The sequence below is a fragment of the Marmota monax genome, unplaced genomic scaffold (genome assembly GCF_021218885.2).
Source record: "Marmota monax isolate L192 unplaced genomic scaffold, Marmota_monax_Labrador192_F-V1.1 WCK01_AAM20220418_F8-fsc00157, whole genome shotgun sequence".
NCBI classification, from domain to species: domain Eukaryota; kingdom Metazoa; phylum Chordata; class Mammalia; order Rodentia; family Sciuridae; genus Marmota; species Marmota monax.
In genome coordinates this window covers 1,458,714-1,483,423 of record NW_026694573.1, presented here as the reverse complement: position 1 = coordinate 1,483,423, position 24,710 = coordinate 1,458,714, and the positions used below count along the sequence as shown (strand labels likewise).

Below are 24,710 nucleotides of genomic sequence, written 5' to 3'. Positions count from 1 at the left end.
ACAACATGCCAGGGGTAGAAGGGACCCCCATACATACTCAGTTGCCTACCAATGCCACGTACCTGAAAGACCTGGGAAGTGGAAGCAATAGAAGTGTGGGAGCCAAAGGAAACCCGGGAATGGAAATGAGGCAGTCAGGTCTAGAGGGAGAGAACTTGGAAGTCAGCCAGTCCACATCTGACTTCTCATTTGGGGACTAGACTACCTTGTAGGTCTGCAATACCTTGAAAGAATCTGTTGAGTTTTCTCTATTATCATGAAAGAAAAACAGGTTTACGCAGACTTAAGACATGATAAATGATGCTCAAGAGCATGTCCCCAATGCCTTCTGCACAGAAGCAGAACCTAGTTACACCCACTGCCAGTAGTCAGATAAGTAGACTTTACCATGCTACAGGTAAGTCACCCTGATGGTCAAGAAACTTTCTAATGGATGAAACACATTTTTTATATTCTCCCAAAAGCAAGTCACACAAGAATATGTGGGGCTAAGTCTATGGGTTAGTTCCAGCATCTGACATTACAGTGCTGATCCCCCAGGGCTAGGCTATCTTTTATGCCCCCAGCTGCTTATTTTCTGCTGTGAATGATGGTACCTAACTTATCTCCTACAGGTGAGAATTTTCAGTCCCTGTTCAGACAGAGAGATAATGGTACTCCCTTGCTCCAAAGCACTCAATTTGCCATAATGGCCCCTGAAAAAAAGGGCAAGGGCAGGTAACTACTACCTTATCTTCCTTCCAACTCCTCTGCTCATTATCAAAAATTTAAAGTGACCAGGCTACACCCAAGTCTGTTATTACAAGACCATAAACAATAATACCATAAGGGCTGGGGTTGTGGCTCAGTGGTAGAGCACTTGCCTGGCACGTGTGAGGCACTGGGTTTGATCCTCGGCACCATATAAAAATAAATAAATAAAAAGAAGGTATTGTATCAATCTACAACCCCCCCAAAATATTTAAAAAAATAACTCCATAACAAGAGCAGCCAACACTCAAGACACTCACCCCTGACAAAACTCCTCTAAAGACTACACATATATCGAGTTCCGGCAGAGAGCGTGGTGAGAAACGGGAGTGCGGCCTGCTCCCCGGGGCCCTCTGGGACCCCCCCGGCCCCAGGCCGGCGGGTGCACTGGGGGGCCCGAGGACAGAACGCGGCCTCTCCTGCAGATCCCCGGAGCTCCTGCTGCGAGTGCCCACTGGCTGGCCCTGGCTGTGAAGGACCGGTGAACCTGCTGTTACCGCTGTTGACCAGTGACGAGTTCTTGCTTCCCCAATGTTGAAGAATAACACCAAAGAAGCACGCCGAGGCAAGGTCAGAGTAGAAATTAGAAGTTTATTAAAGGACAGCAGAAAAGACTTCTCCTGGAGGAAGAAGGGGACCCAAGAGGTGGAATCCATGGAAGGGATGTTGTCTCCCCTTTTTATAGTTCTTTCAGTAATGGAATGTAGGTGGGAAGGACCGAGGGGTGGGACACAGGTGGGCCAAAGAAGTAATCTGGTCAGGAAGGACTGAGTCAGCACCTTTTTGCTGGGGGCTGTTCATTAACATTTCTTTGAGGTGGACTTTGGCCTAGGGCCTTTTCGGACTTCATTAACATTCCTTGAGTTTCCCGGAATCATTGCCAGCATGGCCTCCATTTTAGATTTCACTCGGTATTAGACCCGATTTACCTAACTACACTGACTACCTAACTTTAAATCTGGCTTCACTGCCACCCAGATGGATGACCTGATGGCGGCGGCGACCTGTCGGGCCCCGGACCCCGAGGGCTGCCGGGTCTTCTGGCTCAATCATGCCCGTCCCAGCTGAAGCCGCCACCTGGGACGTGGCGCCTTTGGGTGGCGGCGGGCGTGGCATGGCGAGAAGAATGGCGGCCGCCCAAACGCCGCGGAGGCCGGCAGGGGCTTCAAGGTCCCAAGAAGGAGGATGGACGCCTGAAAGCTCGACCACCCATTGGACAGCGGAGCCGCACAGACCAGGGCTCTCCGTGAGCGCTCAGTGCCGGCTCCTCGAGACCGCACCTTGTCTTGGCCAACAAAGACCGGAACCGTCCTGGAAGGTGAGCGAAGCCCCGGAAGACGACAACGGGTGGAACGGTTAGCGGCCTCGGGCGGTTGGTGTTCGTTCTACCAAAGAGAGAAACGGTAGTCACAAGCCGCATCTACCCAGTTGGAAACGCCCGCCACCCTTTGGGGAGATTTCCTGGCCCTTTGTAAAAGGCCTGTGTATATAATATGAAAAAGCTGCTCTGAACTTGCCCCCCAACCTTTTAAAACTTGTGCTGCATCTGGACATTCTAAATGTAAAGAGGATGCCTGACGCATGATAGAGTTAGAAAATAACGTCTTGTAAATGTCCGTTTGTTTGAAAAAATCAGAAATGTTTTCTGGAAGTGACTTTGAAATGAATTTGTTAGACCACCTCTAGGAGCGACACTTGTCCACGTTTGTTCAGTGGGTTGTTGGACATGGAGAAGACTGACCGTGAGAAGGAGGTCCTGTGCCAGTCTGGTTTTACGTAAAAAACATTTTTCATATAATAACCATTGTTTTGCGTGTGCATTTTATTACTCATTAGTGTATATATAGTTGAAAATGCTAAATATTTTTTTTTTAAATATCTAGGTTTTCTAGATGTTCTAAAGTGCCTGATATATGTTAAAAGTAGAAGTGGTAAAATATATGACACATTTTGTAAATTTATTTTGTTAAAATTCTTATGAAATGGTTTCTTTTGGGGGGGGGGGTGCAATAGCCAAACCCCTGTTGAATAGTACAGTTGTGTGCTGGTCCTGGGGAGCACCGTGCCAGTGTGCTTACCGAGAGCCAAGAGTTGTCTGGGTTTTGTTTTACTTTGCTGTGTACATAGTGTATATAAAGGACAAATGAGTCCTCCTAATCTACATCTAGCCTTTCTAGATGTTAAAGAGGTTGCCAGTGTATGACAAAAGTAGAATTAGTAAACCAGTTTTGAATATTTTGTGTTAAAATTCCTAGGAAAGATTGTCTTCTGAAAATTTTGAGCATTATAGCCCACTGGGTCGGTGAAGGGCCAGAATGCTCATATTTTGAAGACATTTTCAAATTAGAACTATTGTTACATGTGTGCAGTGTATTCAAGACTGTCATGTACATAGTGGACAAATTGAGTCCTTACTTGAAACATCTAGTCTTGTCTAGATGTTTAGAAGTGCCCGATGTATGTTAAACGTAGAGGTAGTAAAATATCACTTTGTAAATATCTTTTTGCTAAAATTCATATGAAATAGTCTTTTGGGAATGGAACTATTAAACCACCTCTGTGAGCGGTATACTACTGTCTGTATTTGCTCAGTGATGTGGAGGAGGTGGGAGGGAAGCAATTGCAAAAGGTTAGTGTGTTCATATTTGGACATTTTCAGACATCAGTTTTCTATGTTTTGTGCATTTTGTTTTTGCTGTGTATATAGTGTATATAATGGACAAATAAGTCCCAATTTTGTAACATCTAGTCTCTAGATGTTAAAGAGGTTGCCAGTGTATGACCAAGTAGTTAGTAAAATTAGAACATTTTGTACATTTTTTTGTTGAAATTCATAGGAAAGCTTGTCCTCTGTAAAAAGACTTTTGGATATGGATTTGTTCGACCATCTCTAAGTGTTATATATGCCTGTACTTGTCCACTGGACTGAAAATAGAAGGAAATGAGGAGGGAGAGGTTCAAGGACAAAATGGTCATATTAAAAGATACCTCATATTTAAAAAAAAAAAAAAAAAAAAAAAGACTACACATATATCGATGCTTTTAAATCCCCCAACCATCTAGTGCTGCTGATATGTCCAGATCAGAGAAAATGAAAGCATTAAAAAAAAAAAAAGCTTGATGGCTGGGATTGTGGTAGAGCGCTAGCCTCACATCTGTGAGGGCACAGGGTTTGATTCTCAGCACCGCATATAAATAAATGAGTAAAATAAAAGTCGATCCACATTAAAAAAAATATATATATTTAAAAAAAAAAAAAAGGCTCAAGGCATCTGAGAAGGTAGCCTAGTGGTAGAGCATGTACTTAACATGTGTGAGGCTCCAAGTTTGATCCCTGGCACACCACAAACACACACATACAAGCTTAAGACTCTGAACATATGCTTGATGTATGCAAGTCTTGCTTGTTCTCTCCCCCTAGACCTGTCTGCCTCATTTCCATTCCCAGGTTTCCTTTGGCTCCTACACTTCTATTGCTTCCACTTACCAGGAAGGCTCAAAAATATGCAATGGAGTGAGCCTCAGAGACAGTGGGAGAAGTTTGCACACTCCTTATAAAATACCATCAACTATGTACTCTGTTACTAAATGCTGCCTTTTGTATAAGACCTGGGAAGTCCAAATCACTTAAATCTGTCAAAAAAAATACTGGAAGAATAAACCAAAATCATGGGTTAAAAAAGGAAGATGAGCCTTTTCCAAACCTACTGGTCTTTGCCATGAAAACATGTAAATCTTTCACCACGGAAAAGATAAAACAAAATGGTGGCACATACCTATAATCCCAGCAGCTCAGGAGGCTGAGACAGGAGGATCCCAAGTTCAAAGCCAGCCTCAGCAACTTAACCCTAAACAACTCAGTGAGACTCTGTCTCTAAATAGAATATAAAAAAGTTCTGGGGATGTGGCTGAGTGGTCATATACCCCTGAGTTCAATTGTTGGTACCCCCCTGAAAAGGAAAAAGAAAACAGCAAAATTCCCCCCAAATTCAAAATCAACCAAAACAAATGAGTTAACTATCAAGTCAGTGGTAGAAACATACAGGGTAAAGAATTCCGTTGAGTAGCCTTTTTTAAAAAAAGGGAACAAAAAACCTAAACATGCTACAAGGCGTACATTTTAAAGGACAAAGCTGCAAAATAATCTCAAACTTTTAGTCCACAATTTGTTACTAGTGGTATTAAGCCATTTATTCTGAAACCCTTTGAGAGTAAAGCAAGCAATTATGCTAATGATATTGAAAAACAAGATGTTCATAGTAACAGAAAAGACATGGTTTAAAACCAAAGTAAAAATCCTGCAAAGGTAATCTGAATTAGAAACATCACTTTAATAATACCTGGCTTTTTTTTTTCCCCCTTTTAATTTTGAAACAGGGTCTCATGAAGTTGCTGAGGCTAGCCACAAATTTGCAATCTTCCTGCTTCAGCCTCCCAAACTGCTGGGATTACAGGTATGCACCACCACACCTGACTTATGGGGCATTTCTGTTATTTCAAAAACATGTATTTCTTAGTTCTATTCACAAAAAGGCCCAAAAGCAATGAGCAGAGCTGAGTCCACAATTGCATGCACTGAATGGCATTTTACCCTCAAAAAAGGATTCAGGGATCCTTAGAGGAACAGGCAATCCCAGGGCCTAAATACCAGCAAGCTAGAAAAGACTAAAAGGGTTATGTAAGGAGCCCTAAGAGTGCAGGGGGCATGGGAGCTACCACTGAAGGAGGACAGGACCATCAATGCAAACTACTACAATGAACTGAAATACACCAAATACACATCCCTGAAGTTAAAACGTTGCTCAAAGAAGAGAACCCATCTGTGGCCCCCTGAGGACACTCTTTGCCCTGGAAGGAATAATTACAGCATTCCTGGTGGTCTAGAACAAGTAATATTTAAAAAAAAAAAAAAATTCCTCCCTGATGACAGAAAATGCTTCTTTGACAGAAAAACTTCCATGTGATAAATATGGAAGAGCCAGAATTAAAGACAGTTACCATTTTGCAATCCTTAATTAAACAATAGAATTATTGGATAATGGAGAACTTTACTAGGAGTCAGGCTGCCACCCCTCTAAACCCCCAACAACTGTGCCTCACTGAAGCTCAAGTCACCCAGAAATATCAGAAAAGGTCATCTTGGGTCCATTCTTGCTAACAAGACTGTACCCCTCTGTTCTTTCATTCTAGAACCCAGTTCACAATGAGGGGGCAGGCAGGAGTGAGCAAGGCATCAGGGACCAAGCAGAAGACTGCTGGGTTTTTTTTTTTTTTTACAGGCTGAGAGAGGCCTGAGGGGAGAACAGACCCTCATTTGGATCCTGATTCATATAAACCAACTGCTCGGAAAAAACTGCTGAGACGTGAACAAGGCCTTTACGTTGACTGAGGTTGGGTTATTGTTAAGTGGGGCCCTGGTGTGTGTCCTGTGTGGAGAAACTCTCCATTTGCAGGGATATAACACCATGAAAGCTGAGACCTGCCTTGAACAATTCAAGAGAGACCCAGACAGGCCAAACTGCAACAACTTCAGGCTCCACGAGTCTGGACATTTATGTCTCTGAAAGTTTTCCTAATACATTTAAAAATGTGTCAAACCTCAGAGGGAATTCTCATCCAAGGCAGCCCCAACAACATCCCTTACCCTTACCCACTCAAGGAAACCACGCTGCATTGACCTTGCTACCAAGGACAGATAGACACATTCTCTACAACTTTCACTGATTCCATTTTTAAAAATATAGAAGTTTTAGCTGGGCATGATGACACATGCCTGTAATCCCACAAGTTTGGAGGCAGAGGCATGAGGATCATAAGTTCAAACTCAGCCTCAAAGCCAACCTCAGCAACTTAGCAAGGCTCTGAGTAACTTAGTGAGAACCTGTCTCAAAACAAAAACTAAACAAAAATATATATACGTGTGTGTGTTATACATACACACACACACACACACACAGAAATATAATCGTTTTATTAAAATATAATTCACTTTCCATAAAGTCTACCCATTTAATGTATACCATTCAGTAGTTTAATATATATATATATGTATGTATTTATTTATTTGTAGTCGGACTCAATACCTTTATTTTATTTATTTATTTTTAAGTGGGGCTGGGGATCGAACCCAGGGCCTCGAATATGCTAGAGAAGTGCTCTACCTCTGAGCCACAACCTCAGCCCCATCAGTAGGCAATCACTAGTCAACTTTCCATCTTTAGTGGGCGAAATAATAGGCCCCAATATACCAGGTCTGATCCCCTGGAACCCTGTAAGTGTTTCCTTATTTGAGAAAGGGTTTTTGCAGATGTGCTTAACGATCTTGAGAAAGGGGAGCGCACTTAACTGCAATCATAAAACCTCATGATGCGGCGGCAGAAAGGAATTTCACACTCAGAGAAGAAGGTGATGTTAAGATAGAGCAGAGAGACATTTTACCATATGATGCTGAGTCTTGAAGCCTGCCATGACACATTCATATACCAAGAGACACCAGCAGCTACCAACTACTGGAAGATGAAAGGAAAATCGTCCCTGAGAGCCTTAGAGGGAATACAGACTTACCAACATGGTGATTTCTGACCAGTGATATTCATTTTTAGACTTTTGGACTTTAAAATAAGAGAAACTAGATTTGTTCAAATTACGTATGTATGCATTCACTTATTTATTTACTTTTTTATGACATGGTTTCCTGATAGGAATGGGGATGTAGCTCAGTGATAAAGCAGCCTTGAGCTCAATTCCTAGCACTGCAAAGAATAAAACAAAAAAAACCAAAAAACCCAACAAAGAGAACAAGAGAGAATCCAAGTATGCACAAGTCAACAAACGAGCTAAGCATCATGCATCCTTTGACTTGCCCTGTACTTGTTTTTTTCCACAGGTAAAATAGGGAGAATGTGCTCTCTAGATGTTTGTAAAATGTTTCTCTAGGGCCTGGATACATTCATACATACAGCTCCTGAAAACTGAACAATTAGAATTTAAAATTAGGCTTGTGAACAAATGTTTACTAAAGGCAGTGCAGAAGTCCTGACAGTTATACATTTAGATGAAACTCATCAAAGCAAAGCAACACTGCTAATGGTGATAAGAACACTGGAGACTCCTCATGAACCAGCAGCACCAAGCACAATCCCAGGACTTTCTAGGAGATCTCAACAGTTAAGAAAATGCTTATCTTGGGCTGGGATTATAGCTCAGTGGTAAAGCACTAACCTAGTACATGTGAGACACTGGGTTTGATCCTCAGTACCACATAAAAATAAATAAAAATAAAGACATTGTGCCCATTTATAACTAAAAGGAAAAAGAAAGAAAGAGGGGGGGGGGAGAGGGAGGGAGGGAGGGGGGGAGGGAATATACCCAATAAGCATCTTTCCATACTGCCCCTTTAGGTGATGACAGGTGCCAGGACCCCTGACTACTAAATCTTCCTGAACTATCAGAAGGCTGCCTGGAATGCATGGAGTTGTTATTATGAACTATGGCCCACCACCCAGGCATGGCTATTTTTGTTTCCCTCAACTCCTTCACAAAGAGGAGTCCCATCCATAAGAATTAAAGTCTTCAAGGATTAAAGTGGGTGTCTGTATGTCTTTTGCTTTGCTGGGTGGGAGTCAATGAGAAACATGGCTAAAAGCGTCCACTCTGACACCAGACCCCTAGGATTACAACCCAGCTCTCCTCTAACCAGCCATATGATATTTTGAGCAGGGCAATTAGCATATGTGTGACTGAATTTCCTTGTATGTTGACTGGGAAAAACAATACTGTACCCACTTTATAGGTGTAAGTGGGGCTCAAAGAGATTCTTATACATGAAGAACTCAGAAGATGGCCTTGCACGGGGACATCACATTGTAATCTGAAGAGGAGATCTAGCCATGAAACCGAGAGTGAGCCAATGCCAAGATAGGTAGGGCTTTAACTTGGGGAATGAACACTGGAAGCATGTGTCGACTCTGGAAATTTGGTGAATTCTTCTAGAGAAAAACACTCAAGGATTTCTCTGCCCTGGAGTATACACTAAACTGCCTGAAGTGCTCATTAGTTCTCCAGTACCCTTAGAGAGGCATCTTTGAAACTGCAAGCCTATCAGAATTCCAAGGGAAGGTCATCCTCCTTCTCCGTGACTCACTACCTCAGAGCTCCTCTAGGATCCACAGAGATATCATTATTCCCTAACTTTTCCCCTGCTCCAGAGTCCTACTTTTTAATTTTTTTCACAGCTGTTCTACAGGATCTCAGGCAGCAGGGGAGGTTAAAGTGTGCCTGAGTTGCAATTTTGACCTGAAGATAAATACAGACGGCAGTGCCCAAGTATGTCTGTCTCTGTGAAAATGACACAGGAATTTTCCTACACTGTTCTCATAAACACTTCTCTTTCAATTAGCCAGAGCCTCCTTTATAAATTAGGGATTTAGAGCCAACTCAAACAAAGCAAATGGACTGGAATCATTAAGGGGCAGCATAAGTAATTCGATATGCAGTAAATGAAAGACTAAGGCAGAGTGAATGGGGATGGTCAGGGGCTGTTGTGTTTGTAGGCACATACTTTGGGATGGAAGGCTTACTCCTCAGCTGCTAGGAAGGTCTCTGAGGTAGTTTCCATTATAGCTAGGCAATAATCACTGGCCACTGGTCACGCCAAAAGGCAAAGGTGATTTTCCCAACCCTGAATCTTCACTGGACTTAACATTTCCTGTATGCAGATGCACACCTATAATCTCAAAAATTAGAGAGGCTGAGGCAGAAGAACTGAAGTCTGAGGCCAACCCTGGCAACTTAGTCAGCCTGTTTCAAAATAAAAAGTAAAAGGGCTGGAAGGGCTGGGGATATAGCTCAATGGTAGAGTGCCCTTGGGTGAAATCCCCCCCCCTCTCTCTCTCACACACACACACACACACACACAAATTAAATAAATAAATAAATAAAAATCCTATCCACACCTCTGAGGGCTGCCAGCTCCCACTCTTCTTTTTGAAAGCCAGCCACAGTGCTATAATAAAGTCTGAACTCTGCCACTAGAGATACCAGAGTGGAGGCCATACTGGGAAAAGTGACATGCAGTCACCTGAGTGAAGCCTTTATGGACCTTCCAGACTATCCCAGCTACCCTCACTAAGCAACCACATGAGATGTCAGAGAGAAACCCGAACAGTCCAGCTGGGCAATTCCAATTGCTCCTGCTCCTGACTTACAGAATCAGGAGAAACAACTCCCTGCTTTACACTATTAAGTTTTGGAGTTTGTTTGTTATGGATAAACAGTAAACAGTACTTAACAATCTCTATATTTTTAAAGCTGAGATGGTCAGTTCAATAAGCCTCATCAAAGTTCTTTTAATTATAAGAAAATACAAACTAACAAAATCAGTAAAATATCCCATCCCCAAAATATACAAATAAAAAAATAAAAATTAAAAAAACAAACTATTAAAATGAAAAGACCAACAACCCAATTAAAAAACAGGACAAGGGGGGCTGGGGATGTGGCTCAAGCGGTAGCATGCTCGCCTGGCATGCGTACGGCCCGGGTTCGATCCTCAGCACCACATACAAAAAAAAGATGTTGTGTCAGCCAATAACTAAAAAATAATAAATATTAAAATTCTCTCTCTCTCTCTTTAAAAAAAAAAAAAAAAAAACAGGACAAGGGCTAGGGTTGTGGCTCAGCGGTAGAGTGCTAGCCTAGCACATGCGAGGCCCTGGGTTCGATCCTCAGCACCACATAAAATAAATGAAAAAAATAAAGGTATTATGTTTAAATAAATAAATAAATACATAAAAGGACAAGGGTCATGTCTATAATCCCAGCAACACAAGCTGCTGAGGCAAGAGGATTTCAAGTTCAAGGTCAAACTCTCTAGGCAACTTAAAAAGACACTATCGCAAATAATAAATATTAAAATTCTCTCTCTCTCTCTCTTTTTAAAATAAATAAATAAATAAATGGAATATACTAATTCTTACTTAAAAAAATAAAAATAAAAAATAAAAATAAATCAGGTACCTGCTATAACATGGTTCAATCATACACACACACAAAATTCTCCATAAATCACTTTTTTTTTTTTTTTTAAAATAGTGCTCTGGATCAAACCTAGGACCTTAGGCATGCTAGGCAAGTGCTTTAACAATTAACTACAGGCCAGTCCTGTATGACTACATTTATATGAAAAGTTCAGAATGGGAAAATCCATAGCAACAGAAAGTAGAAAAGTGGTTGCTAATGACTGGGGGGAAAATGAGGTGTGACTGCTAATGGTCACCAAGTTTCTTTTGGAAAAATATTCTAAAATTAGATTACAATGATAGTTCTCATAATTCTGAATATCCTAGGCAATTGAACTGTACACCTTAAACAGGTGAACTGTGGAGTATATGAATTCAATCTCAATAATGCTCTTAAAAGAAAAACAAAATATTTATTACACATGTTCACAACAGAAGCCACCCTGCCCCACCTCAATATGCATGCTCTTGGGGCTTTTCCTTAAACAAGTATGTACTCATAAACACATACCACTGTTTCATTTCATTTCATTTCTTCCATTTTGCTTCATTTCTACTAGAAGGGCTCTGCTCTGGGGAGAGCCCATGGAGGAAGCAAGACAATCATATGAAACCCAAGACAAGAGGCCACATTGTAGAAATCCTTCTACCCACTCCACCTATGCGGTCCCAGGGCTCAGATCTTAACTAATATTACCTGCCTCACTTCACAAAAGGGAATAGGTGCACTTCTATATCCATACATTAGAGTCTACAGGGCTCAGGGAGGATCCCTGTTGAGCTGCGGCTCAGGAGAGAATCAGTGCTTACTCCCAGCATTCCCCATTCCATGGGAACAATAGGTTTTGAGGGAGCTCCCTGTAGGATTCATAGGGGCTGGCCACAGATGGAAGATACCAGCAGTGAAGACAACGGCTGCCCACCCAGTATCCTCCTCATTCCATTGACATAGGAGAATGATGCACACAAAGCCAACCATGTCTGTGATTAATCAGTGAGCAATCAAACAACCCACTCCCTAGGACCCTAGCAGAGAGTTCTCAGAATCTGTAACATCTCACTCTATCAAGGGGCTCCACCCAAGGAGGCCTTACCCGGGTCTTGGCCTTCAGGAATACATGGTTCTCCATATCCTTGCTAGATATACTGTGGCCCACACCAGCTGTCCTCATGGCATCCTCACTGAAACACAAAAGAGACATTTACACACAATAGCAAGTCTTAGCCATCAGGCCCTTCATGGTAGCTGCCCCTGGGAGGACCAGGTGCTGTTCCCAGAATGCAGCCTCACTGAGGTCCCATCAAGATATGAAGGGAGGGATGCTCAACAGAGCAATGACAGAAAGCTTAACAAGGGAGTAGAGGACAGGGCCATGAGAAAGAAGGAATAGGAAAGGTGGTCACCATGAAGCAAAAGCAAGCCACTGGCATGACGGGAAAGGGGAACTGTTCCTTAGAGACTGCTCACAACCAACACAGAAACAAGCAAGCATTAGACCACTGGATGGCCAGCCAGTCTCTACTTTCTGCCCTCTGAGTGACCTGGGTGCCTACCCAAACCTGCCACTGAGCACAATGGAACCTCAGTTTCAGAATGTTCCTCTGTAAACTGAAGGGGCCCAAAGAAGTCATCTCTCAGTTCCTCCCAAGGAAAGGGTCCCTATGTGGAATAATTCATGTTCTCCAAACATGACCAAAGAGACCCGCCCCAAACTCAAAAGCTTATAGCTGGGGACAGAAGGAGACAGATCACACAAACGTGAAAAACATCTTTAAAACACATTTACTAACAGAGGTATAACAAGAGAGGAAATCTTTCTAAAGGTTTTATACCACACTGCCACTCCAGGTTATAAAGAATTATATACATGAGCTAAACTCAGTTTTCCCTTGAATGACAGCATACACTACCCTCCTCCATGCCTGCACACATATGTATGCACACATGCATAACACAAACACACAGAGAAAGAACAGGAATGCATTGCTAGAAAGGAAGAAACACGATAGCAGGCTTGAGCTGGGCATCTATCTCCCAAGAGACACGATGGTCTGTTCTGTTCAGTCTGCCTTCTTCCCTGTAGTGTAGGTCTTCTTCCTGCCTGTTTTCCCAGCACTGGACTTGCTAATAAACAAACAAACAAGACTTGTCAGGGCTCTGTGGCCTCACTTGAATGGAATAAATAAACCAGCCCAGTCCATCTGGTGGTTGAAAACACCCTCACCACTCCAAACCCAAACAGGGTACTAAAGAATGCGCATATGGGGCTGCAGCATCACTCTTGTGATCTCTAAAGAAATCACAGAAAGATGGACTGAGGTTGTGGCTCAGTGGTAGAGCACTGGCGTAGTGCATGGAGGCCCTGGGTTGGATCCTCAGTACCACATATAAATAAATAAATAAACAACTAACGAACTAAAGGTATTGTGTTCAACTAAAACTAAAAAATAAATATTAAAAAAAAATCACAGAAAGAAAAGGGACTGGGGTTGTGGCTCAGTGGTATTGTGCTTGCCTATCATGTGTGAGGCACTGGGTTCGATCCTCAGCACCACATTAAAAAAATTAATAAATAAAGTTATATTTAAAAAAATCACAGAAAGGAGGATTCATGCTAAGAGATGTACAAACCGGTTTTGATGTAAATAAAAATAAAAGAATGTTGACCCGTTGCATTATTAGATCCTTCATTCAACAAGCATGGTTGAAGTCTCTACCTCTCCTGCTTCCGAAAGCCCGCAGCAGAAACCTGTTGCTGCCAAATGAGGCAGCAACAGGTTCCTGCTTGCAAGGCATCCAGGGGTGGAGCAGAAGCATGAGTGGAAAAGTCCACAGGTTCACAAGAGAAGTGAGTGGAATGATATAAAACTGTAACATGAGAACCAGCCCACATGCAACGCAGGATCAGATTTACAGGTAAGCACAGCAAAGGCACAACACAGGCAAGAGGGCTGGTGAGGACCTGGTGGGCACTGCTGAGGCCAGCATGGCACAGGTTGATCTCAACACCCAAAGGAAACTTTTAATGTTCCCCCAGCCCTGACACTTCTCCAGCCCTCCCTCCTGAGTGGTGATGAGGGTTATCCTTTGAGATTTCACCTAGAAATAACTCAAATGCTTCAATAAAATGCTGTTCAATGATTCTGCAAAGTCTGCAGACCTCTCCAGAGGCTATGCTGTGGTGATACCAAGGAGCCACTAACACTACAGTCCCCACTTCTTCCACAGTACTAAGGATTCCCAGAATTCTGCCAGCTTCATTTCTTCCACACTGCTTCATCCTCCCCCCAGTTAGTCATCCAGGATTGTCCACAAGCTTCCCTTTCTCTGGAATCCTGTCTTCAGTTTCTACCCTAAGCAGGCCTTTATAATCTACTGTCTAATGAAGTCATCCCACAACGATTTTACAGATAAATGTGATAGACAGTAATCTAGCAGAGGGGAAAACAGGATGAAGGACAGGTGTGTGTCCCCCAAGAGCTTAATAAAACTCCCCAAACAGGCTAAATGCCTATCTTCTGTTCTTGATTCATTTCCAAGGACTGGATCTTCCCAACACGACCTGCATTTCACCACCTCAAAGTAGGCCACTTATCAAATACAGGCTAAACTCCTTAGCACAACACTCCCATCACTATCATGACAGCACTGGATTATCTCATCCATTATCTCCAGGATGTCCTTACTCCTCAACCCTAGAACTCTCAGTCCCAACAAGGTTCTTTATGCAATTAATTTCTCTCATTTCCCCAATCTTCTACTTGGAATGGTAGTATTTCACACTCCTACAAGCCTTGCTAGGACTCAGTTTGTTCATCACCTACTCCACAAGGGTGCTCCTGGTCAGTTAACTGCGACTTTACAAGAAGCCCCTGCAGCACCCACAGCCTAAGGGAGCAAACTGCAAGGAACTGTTTCTTTACTGACAGTTCCATCTCCCAGGGCAGTGGTTGTGTTTCTGGCAATTCTGTGGTGAGCACAACTCTCCAGTAAGCTCAGTTAAAAACTGCTAAATTAAACAAGTACTCAGTGGTGAGGGACTGGAGTTCCGTTGGGAGGAGACACCAACTCCAGTTCTTCACCCCCTCCTCTGGAATCAAAGATCACTTCCTGACAGCTGCTTCCTGCCACCCTTTGGCCAAGTTCCTACTACTCTGACGGGTCATCCTTAGCTTCTCAGTCCCTACCGCCCACAGCTCACACACACACTCTTTCTTCCCCTCCCCCCCCCAAAAAAAATCCTGAAGTGCTTTTCTGGAAGAGAAACCACGAAACACCTGGTAAAACCACTACGGGCTGCCTCTTTCCCTTTCCGTATCCAGTGTGAACCAAAGCGGGTGAAAGTCCGCACCCAAAGCACACAAATGACGAATGAGAAAACCCAGGACGATGACTCATAAGCCAAGGCTCCATGGTTTGCAGAGTTCCTCCCCAGGAAAGTTAACAAGCAGCCTTACCCGCCAACAAAGGGGGTAACCACCGAGGGCCACGCCCTTGGGCTCACGAAAGTCGTGAGTGCCTTTGTTCTCTAGGTGCCCTGGAGACCCCGCAGTTCCCGGGCCCGAGGTCTAGAACTGGGTCCAGCCTCGGCCTCGGCCTCGGCCTCGCCCACCGCGCGGAAAAGGAATGTCCAGCCATCCAGTCCCCGGCCTGGGCCCCGGCCCCTACTCACATTTGACTAACCAGCTTCTGCCGGAAGGCGGCGCTCCGCCAATCGGTTTCCTGCCCCCATACGTCCATGCCGGTAACCCAGTTCCCACAAACTGCGTCTCACCCCTCCTCCTCCGCCGCCGCCGCTGCTGCTGCTGCCGCCTCTACCGTAGAGCCAGGCCCAAACCCGGAACACGTCCGCCGGTCCTTGGCCGCACCGGAAGTAGCGCAGGATTGTGGGAAATGTAGTCACGCGCGAGGGCCTACAGGAAATGGAGTTCTCCTTACCTGTTAGCTTTCCCAGCCCCTGACATCAGGGAGTCACGCGCCCTCTCACAGAGCGGCGGTCTTTCGTGGCCTGTACCCTATGTGTCTGGAGCTGGAGAGTGGTTGCTGCGTGCAACTCCTAGTGCTGTCGGTGGAGGGGCTGGCCTTTAACATTTTCTATGACCCTACTGTGTTTTGTCCTCTTAAGTCCTCGAGGTCTGAATCCCTCAGGAGTAGCTAGACAAACTGCTAGTCAGCTGTCTTCAGCAATACCTGGGAGAGGGTGTTTTCTTTTTTTTCTTCTTTTTTGGGGGATCGAACCCAGGGGTACTTTACCACTGAGCTACATTTCCAAACCCTTTTAAAAATATCGAGACAGGGTCTTGCTAAGTTGTCCACGCTGCCCTTGAACTTGTGATCCTCCTGTCTCAGCCTCCCTAGTCTCTACTCCAGAGAGAGGGTGCTTCTTTATCAAATAGGTGTGTGAAAGGTTCTGTTCCCTGCCTTCCTGTGACTGCCAGCATTGCGTCTGGTAACTCACTGAGGAGTGAATTACCAGATACTCTTGTGATGCTTCTTTCCATTGGACCTGTAATCTCAGATTCCACCCATGGCTTTATTTTGTGACAAACCTCGTTTGTTAATTTTCGGAGTCTTTGTAAAGGACGATGGAAAAGCTCCTTAAACTCAACAAGCCAAAACAACTGTTTACCTGTCTGAGATTTTATTAGCAGGACTGTAGCGGCCAGTTGCAGAAGAGAAGGGAGGAGAGAGAGAGGAGAGGGGGGGAGAGAGAGGGGGGGGGAGAAAGGAGAGGGGGGAGAGAGAGGGGAGGGGGAGAGGGGGGGGAGAGAGAGGGGAGGGGGAGAGAGTAAGAGTAAGAGAGAGTAAGAGTAAGGGAACCAACCCGAACAGGGTATTGATATTTATGGGCTTAACACAGGATGAGGAGGAGCAAGGCGAGTGGGCTGTTACTTCTTTATTGGCTGAGAGTTCACACCACTTCAGAGATTGGAGGTGCGCCATTCACAGGGATTGGAGGTGATGGTTCACGCGCCATTCAGTGCATCATGGACCTGAGCTCCGGGAAGAGAAGTGCTCTGGGCGCCAACTTTCCTGAGCTCCTGGAAGAGAAGCACTCCGGGCGCAATCTTTACCAACATTCCTCCCTTTTTTGTTTTGGTTTGGGGGCATTGTACTAGATCTGGCTACTTCCTGCTGAGTAGGGGCGTTGTGTAGAGGGAGGGAGGTCAGTTGGTTGGAGAACAAGGGCCAGAAGGCCCCGTATCCATGCGCTGAAGGCATCAGTTTCCTCTGGGGAGAAGTCCATAAATGTGCCCTGCGGCTATGAAAAGAAACAGCATTAATTTCTGTCATGTGGTCCAGTCTGTAGGGCTGGTAGAAAAAGCCTATGCCCAGGAGAAGGCAGATTAGAACATATAAAGCTTAAAACCAAGGGCTTATTTCTTTGGCATGGTGGGGTAGAGATGGCCCTTCGGTGGAGTTGTCATTTGGTATCTTCATCTTTCAGCACTCGGTGAAGGTTTCTTGGGATGACTAGATGTGCATGTCCTCTGGCTCATTGGCAAGTAGCTGGTAATCCCTGAGGAGGAGCTGATTGAAAGTTTGGTTAGAGACTTTGTTAAATTTGTCCTTGAAGGAATTTTAAAATGCAAGGAAGGAAGGCACAGAACAAAAAGACCAACTAGAGGTCCCAGTATAGAGAGAATCCAGCAGCTGACAGGGTTTGTGAAGAGGTCCCAATAGGATTGTTGTGCCAATTGCTGATTTCTAAAAAGGGTGTGGGTGTACTGTGTTGCTGTGGGTTCCTAGATCCTATCTGGAGGCCCATTCTTATGTGTGTTCTCCTCTGGAATGGGATGAAGGGTGGTGCGTGACTGTGAAAAACAGAGCTTGAGAGGGTTATCTGGGGATATCTCACAGGTAAATCTGGGCGATTGTGGGGGTCCTGCAAGGTTGGGAGCTGTGGTGGGATTGTCCTCTGGAGGGCTTGCCACCATTTTTAACCTAGAAATATGAATCCAGGGGGTTTCTTTCCTTCCTGTTGGAGTTTTGCAGCATTGGGTGTACACAGGACTACCTGTAATGGCCCTTCCCATTTTGGGGTTAGGGGAGATCTTTCCCCTGGGTAAGAAAAGTAGACCCATTCTCCTGGTTTGAGCGGAAAGGTGACAGCTGAGTTCTCTGGATCTGGAAGCAACCAATCTTGTTGCTTCCATAGCTCAGAGCATATAAGGAAGAGGAGGTGAAGAGTATATTGGTCGGGGAGGGGCCAAGGCTCTGGTGAGATTCCTGTGGGGAGAAGGGGATGACAATACATTATCTCAAAGGGGGAAGCAAGGGATGGCTTTTTTGGTAAAGCCCTCATGTGTAGTAGGGCAAGAGGGAGGAGTTTAACCCAATCTAAATGAGTCTCTAAAGATAGTTTCGTTATGATGTCTTTCATTGTGTGGTTGGCTTGCTCAACCTTACCTGAGGCTTGGGGATGATAGGGACAATGAAAGTGCCATGGGATGGACAATGTCTTTGCCACATTCTGGGTTACTTGAGAGACAAACTCAGGCCCATTGTTAGATTGGATTGAAGCAGGCTTCCCAAACAGAGGGATTACTTTGGTTAGGAGGATGTTAGCAACTGTGGTAGCCCGCTTATTTGAGGTGGGGAAGGCCTCTACCCAACCCGAGAATATGTCTATTAAAACTAGTATGTATTTGAAGTTTTTTACTATGGGCATGTTGGTAAAGTCAATTTGCCAATCTGCCCCGGGAATATGGCCCCTAGCCTGGTGAAAAGGGAAGGTTCCAGGTTTTAAAGATGTATTGGAATTCATTCTTTTGCATATCTGGCATGAGGCTGTGATTTGCTGTATCACTTCTTTATCCTGGGGAGTCAGAGTAAAGAAAGAGTGGAGAAAGGCTTTGAGAGTCTGTGGACTGGTGTGGAAAATGGAGTGGAGGTAAGTAAAGAGGGCATGTTTAGGTGGGTCTCCATTATTGGGTAATGATGGAGAGCACGTGGCAATGAGAGATCCAGTGAGGTCTGAAAGGGCGGCTGACCTGGCTGCCTGATATGATTTAGAATTCCCCTGTGTGATGGGGGAGGAGTCATTTTGGTGTGATCTGCAATGGACAACTCCAAGTTTTTTAGGACGCTAGGAGGCTTGTAGTAGCTGGGTGATGTATGTGGAACTGGTTATGGAGGTTCCCTTTGAGTTCAGGAGACCTCTCTCCTTCCAAATTGCTGCATGAGATAAAAGAATGTGGAAAACATATTTGGAATCAGTATAAAGCGTAAGATTTTTCCCTGCTGCCAATTCTCAGGCTCGCGTTGCAGCTACCAGCTCAGCCTGTTGGTTGGTGGTATTTGCAGGCAGGGGATTGGCTTCTATTACTCGTGATAGGGACACTATGGCATATCCAGCTTTTCTGATCCCCTCATGCATAAAGGAGCTGCCATCAGTGAACCAGGTGTAATCAGGTTGGTCTAGAGGTCCCTCAGTGATATTAATTGGGCATGGGAGGAAGTTTTCTAGAATTTCCCTGCATTTATGTATTGGGGACTGTGTTTGACCTTGGGCCTGAATAGGTAACAGAGTTGCCGGGTTGAGAGGGGTGCAGGTTTGGAAGGACACGGAGGAGTCGTAGAGGAAAGAGACCAAGAGAGAGAGAATTCGACAGGGAGGGAGGGTTTGCAGTCCTTTGTATGTTAGCAAGTCCGTGAGGTGACAAGGGGAGGTGACAGTGATTTGGGCTCCAAAGGTAAGCTTTTGTGATTCCTTTAATAAAACATAGGAGGCCGCTAGGGCGAGGAGACAAGGAGCCCATCCCCGGACAGTTGGATCTAACTGTTTTGAAACTTATGCCACTGGAGCAAAGGTGGGCCCATACATTTGTCCCAGCACCCCCAAGCCTTGCCCTTTGTTTTCATGAACATCTGGCAGGTGTAGAGCTGGTGCTTGTAAGAGGACCTTCTGGAGGGTTCTGAAATGTGGTGTTGCTGAAAGTAACAAGGGCTCATGCTTGTTCCCCTTTGCTAGATCATATAATGGTTTGGCAAGTAATGAGAAATCTGGTACCCATGCCCTAAAATAGCCTGCCAGACCCAGGAACGAGAGAATCTCCTCTTTAGTTTTTGGTACTGGAAGGGTTTCAATAAGGCCTTTTCTATCAGTTGTGATAGCTTTCTTTCCTGGGGAAATGTGGAACCCTAAGTAAACAACCTCAGAGAGAGAGCTGCACCTTTTGCAGAGAAACCCTATATCCTCGGTGAGCAAGAAAATTCAGAAGGGTGGCTGTGTCCGACTTTGAGGTGTCTAATGAGGGACTACAGAGGAGGAGGTCATCAACATATTGTAGGAGGGATGAATCAGGGCATAGAGGGAAAAAATCCTCAAGATCTCCAGTGAGGACTTGTCCAAAAATATGTGGGTTGTCTCGAAACCCCTGGGGCAGGACAGTCCAGGTTAACTGTTGGCAATGTCTAGTTTCTGGGTCAGTCCAGGTGAAGGCAAATATGTCTTGGGAAAAGGCAGAGAGTGGAATCGAAAAGAAGGCATCTTTAAGATCAATAACTGAAAAATAGATGGAGTTAGCAGGAATGGAGGAAAGGATAGTATAAGGGTTTGGAACCAGGGGATGTATGGGCCTGGTTTAAGAATTTATTAACTTTAAATCCTGCACCAAACGGTATGTTCCATTAGGCTTTTTTACTGCTAAAATTGGGGTATTGAATGGAGAGTGTGTGGGACCGAGGAACTCCTTTCTTAGTAAGCTCTGAATGATTGGCTTTAGGCCCTTAAGACTGGCAGTTGGCAGTGGGTATTGAGCCTGGTTTGGGAAGTGGTTAGGGTCTTTAAGATGCACTTCCACGGGAGAACAATTTGCAGAGGATGGGGTTTCAGTGTCCCATACAATTGGATCTACCATTTTACAGGGGAGAGGAAAATGTGTGTTCTGGTGGTCGTTGGGGTCTCCACACCAGACACAAGAGGGTAAAGTCTCTTCTTCGTCAGGGAGTAAAGCCATGACGAAGATATAAGTAGGGGAGGACAATAAGGGTAAGATTGAGGGAAGGATGATGGTTTGACCTCCTACCCGACAATAGGAGATTCAGAGGGATAGGTAGTTCCCCAAAACTTTCTCAGAACTGAGAATGTGGCCCCAGTGTCTACCAAAAAGTTTATGGGACACTCATCCACTCAGATAACCACCCTGGGTTCCTGCTTGGTGATTGAATAGGTCGGGACAGAAGACCCAGGGCCCCATCAATCCTTGGCTGCTAGGCCCAGCAAGTCACTGGCAGGGTGACTGACCTCAGCTCCCCTCCAGGAATTGGGGCAGTTTGATCCCCAGTGGCCAGGACGTCTGCATCTGGGGCAAAGTCTGGGTGGTGCCCTGGGGTTAGGGCAAGCTCTAGCCCAATGTCCTTCATCACCACACTTAAAGCAGGGCCCAGGGGGTTCTCATTGGGGGGGGGTTGTTGTCTCCCTTTCCATAGGTTGGAAGCAGGGCCCAGAGGGTCCTTGTTGTGGGGGTTGTTGTCTCCCCCTTTCCATAGGTTGGAAGGAGCCCTGTAACAACTGGGCCAACATCTGGCATTTTTGGCGTTTTGCTCTTTCATCTCTGTTGTGGTAGACCTTGAAGGCCATGGCCATCACCTCAGTCTGAGGAGTCAAGGGTCCCCTCTCTAATTTTTTTAGCTTTGCCTGGATGTCGGGGTAGCTTTATGAGAAAAAATAGGTCTTAAGAAGTTTCCTCCCATCTGGGGATTCAGGGTCCAAATTAGTGTACTATAGAAGAGCCTTTGTTAGTTGGTCTAGGAAGGCCGAGGGGTTTTCATTTTTCTCTAAGATGACTTTCTGAACTTTATCAACGTTAATAGCCTTTTGTGCTGAAGCCATTAGGCCAGCTATCAGACAGGTAAGAAGGTGGTTCTTACATCCCAGGTCTTGGGGGTCATTATAATCCCAATGGGGGTCTTAGTCTGGAACCGCCAGGGCCCCTGAGGGATGGTGGGCATTAGTCTGATGAACCTAGTCTGCATAGGCCCTAGCCTGGTCCCAGACCCTTCTCCTTTCCTCAGGGAGGAGAGTATTGGACAGAATCATAAAGATCATGAGAGGTGAGGCTATAGGCTTGAGTTAAGTATTGAAACTCTTTATATAAGAGACAAAGTTTGCAGTGTAAGATCCCAATTTTTTCTACTTCAGAAAGGTCAAGGATAGAAAAGGGAACATAAACCCTTAAAATCCTATCAAGCCCAGCAACCTCCCGAAGGGGGGCCACAACATGTGAAGTTTGAGTCAGGTGATGAGATGTGATGACTTGTGGGTTAGGTGCTGTATTTGTGCGTGAACGGGTGGCGAACAGGTGGGGTGGAATAAACTGAGGTGGAGGGACTGGGATGGAAGGAATGGAAGTGGGAGGAGCTTGTGTGGAAGTATCGGGAGGAAGAGGAGAAGTGTCCGAAGAAGAAGCCACAGATGTAGAAGACAGGGAAGTGGGAGGAGGTGAAAGTGGGGAAAGCGGGACTGAGGGCAGGGGAGAGCAGTATGGAGGCAGTTCATCAGCTGGGTCAAAAGTGGATGTGGAGAGCAGAGAAGAGGAAACAGGAGAAGGTGTGGAGGCAGAGAGTGGAGAAGAGGAGGAAGGAGGTTTGAGAGCAAGGAGTAGCTGTTGAGGCTTGCATCGGGTGCAGAGATTTGGATGAGATGGAAGCAAGGAAAAAGCCTCCACATAAGGAATCCTGTTCCACTTCTTTGATCACTCACAGTAATTAAAAGATCCCGGAGTAAATTGAGATCCAGAGACCCACACGTGGGCCAAACATTTTGGTTGTCTAAGGGGTATGTAGGCCAGTCCAGGGTACAGAATTTTATGAGCCTTTTTGGCTTAATATCAGGGGCCAGGCTCAGGGTTTTCAAATTATCTAAGAGGCACTGCAAGGGAGAATCGGCCAGGAGGATCAAGGAAGTTCCCATGCTGGAAGGGCAAGATGGGAGTCAGAGAAAGAGTAAGAGAGAGGGACAGAGAGAAAACCCGGGCCGGAAAAAGCTTCTTTAGAGCTCGGGGCAAATGGAGGATCAAGTGGGCGTCCCCAAAATAATCGACCACTGCGAAGAAATACAGAGGGCACTACCCGGTCGTCACCAGTGAAGTGCGATCTGTGAGACCCAAATAGGGCTGGGGCCGTGGGCAACCTGACGTCAGGAAAGTTTTTCGACTGGAATGAGAGACTCAGGAATGGAGTTCCGGGAGGAACAAACAGAGTTCTGGGAGGAACGGTGTTCCGGACTCTGGTGACACGGGCTGTAGCAATTACGCTAACCCATCCACGGGAGATAAGAGTGAAGAGAGATGGAGGAGTTAGAAAGAGAGAATTAATCCTAAGTCCCAGGCAGTCGATTCCCAGAGGTGTCCTAGCAGAGCACGGGGTCCACCGCGACCCTGATGGGTCTGGGTGGGGTGCATTCCTGCCCTAAAACACCCGGAGGGATTGCTGGACACTCAACTGCCAATTCCCTCATTCTGGTGAGTTAGGGTTCAGGCGCTCATCGGATGGGGGAACTCACCAATCTGAAGGCCGGTGGTGGATGTCAGGCAGGCAACCAGAGGAGTGGACTACGGCAGGAACGGTTGGGCTCGGAGTTTGGGAACGACAGGGACCCCGTCCCGGGTTTCGGCACCAATGTAAAGGATGATGGAAAAGCTCCGTAAACTCAACAAGCCAAAACAACTGTTATAAATCTGTCCGAGATTTTATTAGCAGGACCGTAGTAGCCAGTCGCAGAAGAGAAGGGAGGAGGGAGAGAGAGAGAGAGGGAAGAGGAGAGGACAGGGGGAGAGAGAGAGGAGAGGGGGGAGAGAGAGGAGAGGGGGGAGCAAGAGGAGAAGGGGGAGAGAGAGTAGAAGGCAGGGAGAGAGAGGAGAGGGGGGAGAGAGAGGAGAAGGGGGAGAGAGTAAGAGTAAGAGAGAGTAAGAGTAAGGGAACGAACCCGAACAGGGTATTGATATTTATGGGCTTAACAGGATGAGGAGGAGCAAGGCGAGTGGGCTGTTACTTCTTCATTGCCTGAGATTTCATGCCACTTCCGGGATTGGAGGTGCGCCATTCAAAGTTCGCGCCATTCTCAGGGATTGGAAATGACGGTTCACGCACCATTCAGTGCGTCATGGACCTGAGCTCCCGGAAGAGAAGTGCTCCAGGTGCCATCTTTCCTGAGCTCCCGGAAGAGAAGCACTCCGGGCACCATCTTTACCAACAGTCTTCATATTGAGCTTTCTTCTTGTCCCTGTTATAGAGGACACATTCAGCCCAGTTGGTCCCTGGAGGACTGACATCAAAACAAAGTGAGTGGAGGACAAGGGAGTGGGAGGCCAAACGAGAGGATTCTGGGGTTCTGAGTATAATTTTATGAGGATAAAATTTCTCCACATTGGACCAATGGACTTATCTTGTGCTCATGGGTGGGGGGTTGGGGGTGGTGTGAGGTGACTTCACAAGAGCAAGGTAAATACAAATTTGACCTTCAGAGAGTAAGTATACTGGCACTTAATGATGCACACTGAATTCTAGGCCCCATCTGTACTATGTAGACCCCTTGTCTCTTAGCCTTAGGCAGGAAAAGGGTGGGGTGGGAGGGGTGTGACCAAATTCCCCAAAGGAGCCCCTCTTGCCATCAGAGTTTCAGATCTTGCATTGATGTGAAAGCTTTTCACATCTTCAAACTTTTTTGCTATCATTCTCCCAAAATAATTTGTAAAAAATTATACCTAGGTGTGATCAACTTGTCCTCGTTTGCGTGGGATTTTGCAGGTTTTAGTTCTGAAAGTGCTGAGTTCCTGTAACCACCTCAGTTCCAGGCCAATCAGAATGATTGATCACATTATCTCTACCACCCCACTTGTACATTTTTTAGTTGTGATATAATTCACATACCATAGCGTGGTTCTTGATTTTAGGTACTCCTTTTTTTTTTTTTTTCTTTTCGTATTGAGGATTGA

At 45.4% G+C, this 24,710-nt stretch overlaps 1 protein-coding gene across 4 annotated transcripts in view; it reads right to left on the bottom strand.

Annotated features, from left to right (window-relative positions):
- The window catches only part of LOC124077052 (mediator of RNA polymerase II transcription subunit 15), a 28,160-nt gene extending 4,867 nt beyond the window's left edge, over nt 1-23,293 (bottom strand). Inside the window, exons 1-3 of one of the 4 annotated variants that reach the window (XR_009224622.1) lie at nt 23,279-23,293; nt 15,545-15,683; nt 11,864-11,951 (exon numbers count right to left, since the gene is read on the bottom strand). Coding sequence is in view for 3 of the 4 variants with exons in the window: in XM_046421263.2 (XP_046277219.1) it covers nt 2,031-2,135; nt 11,864-11,951; nt 15,443-15,510 (261 nt within the window). In the remaining variant the exon portion in view is untranslated. Of the gene's footprint in view, nt 1-2,030; nt 2,136-11,863; nt 11,952-15,442; nt 15,684-23,278 lie in introns of those variants that run through there. The other 3 variants (XM_046421263.2, XM_046421264.2, XM_046421266.2) reach the window with 3 other exon arrangements.
- Nucleotides 23,294-24,710: the final 1,417 nt, after the last annotated feature.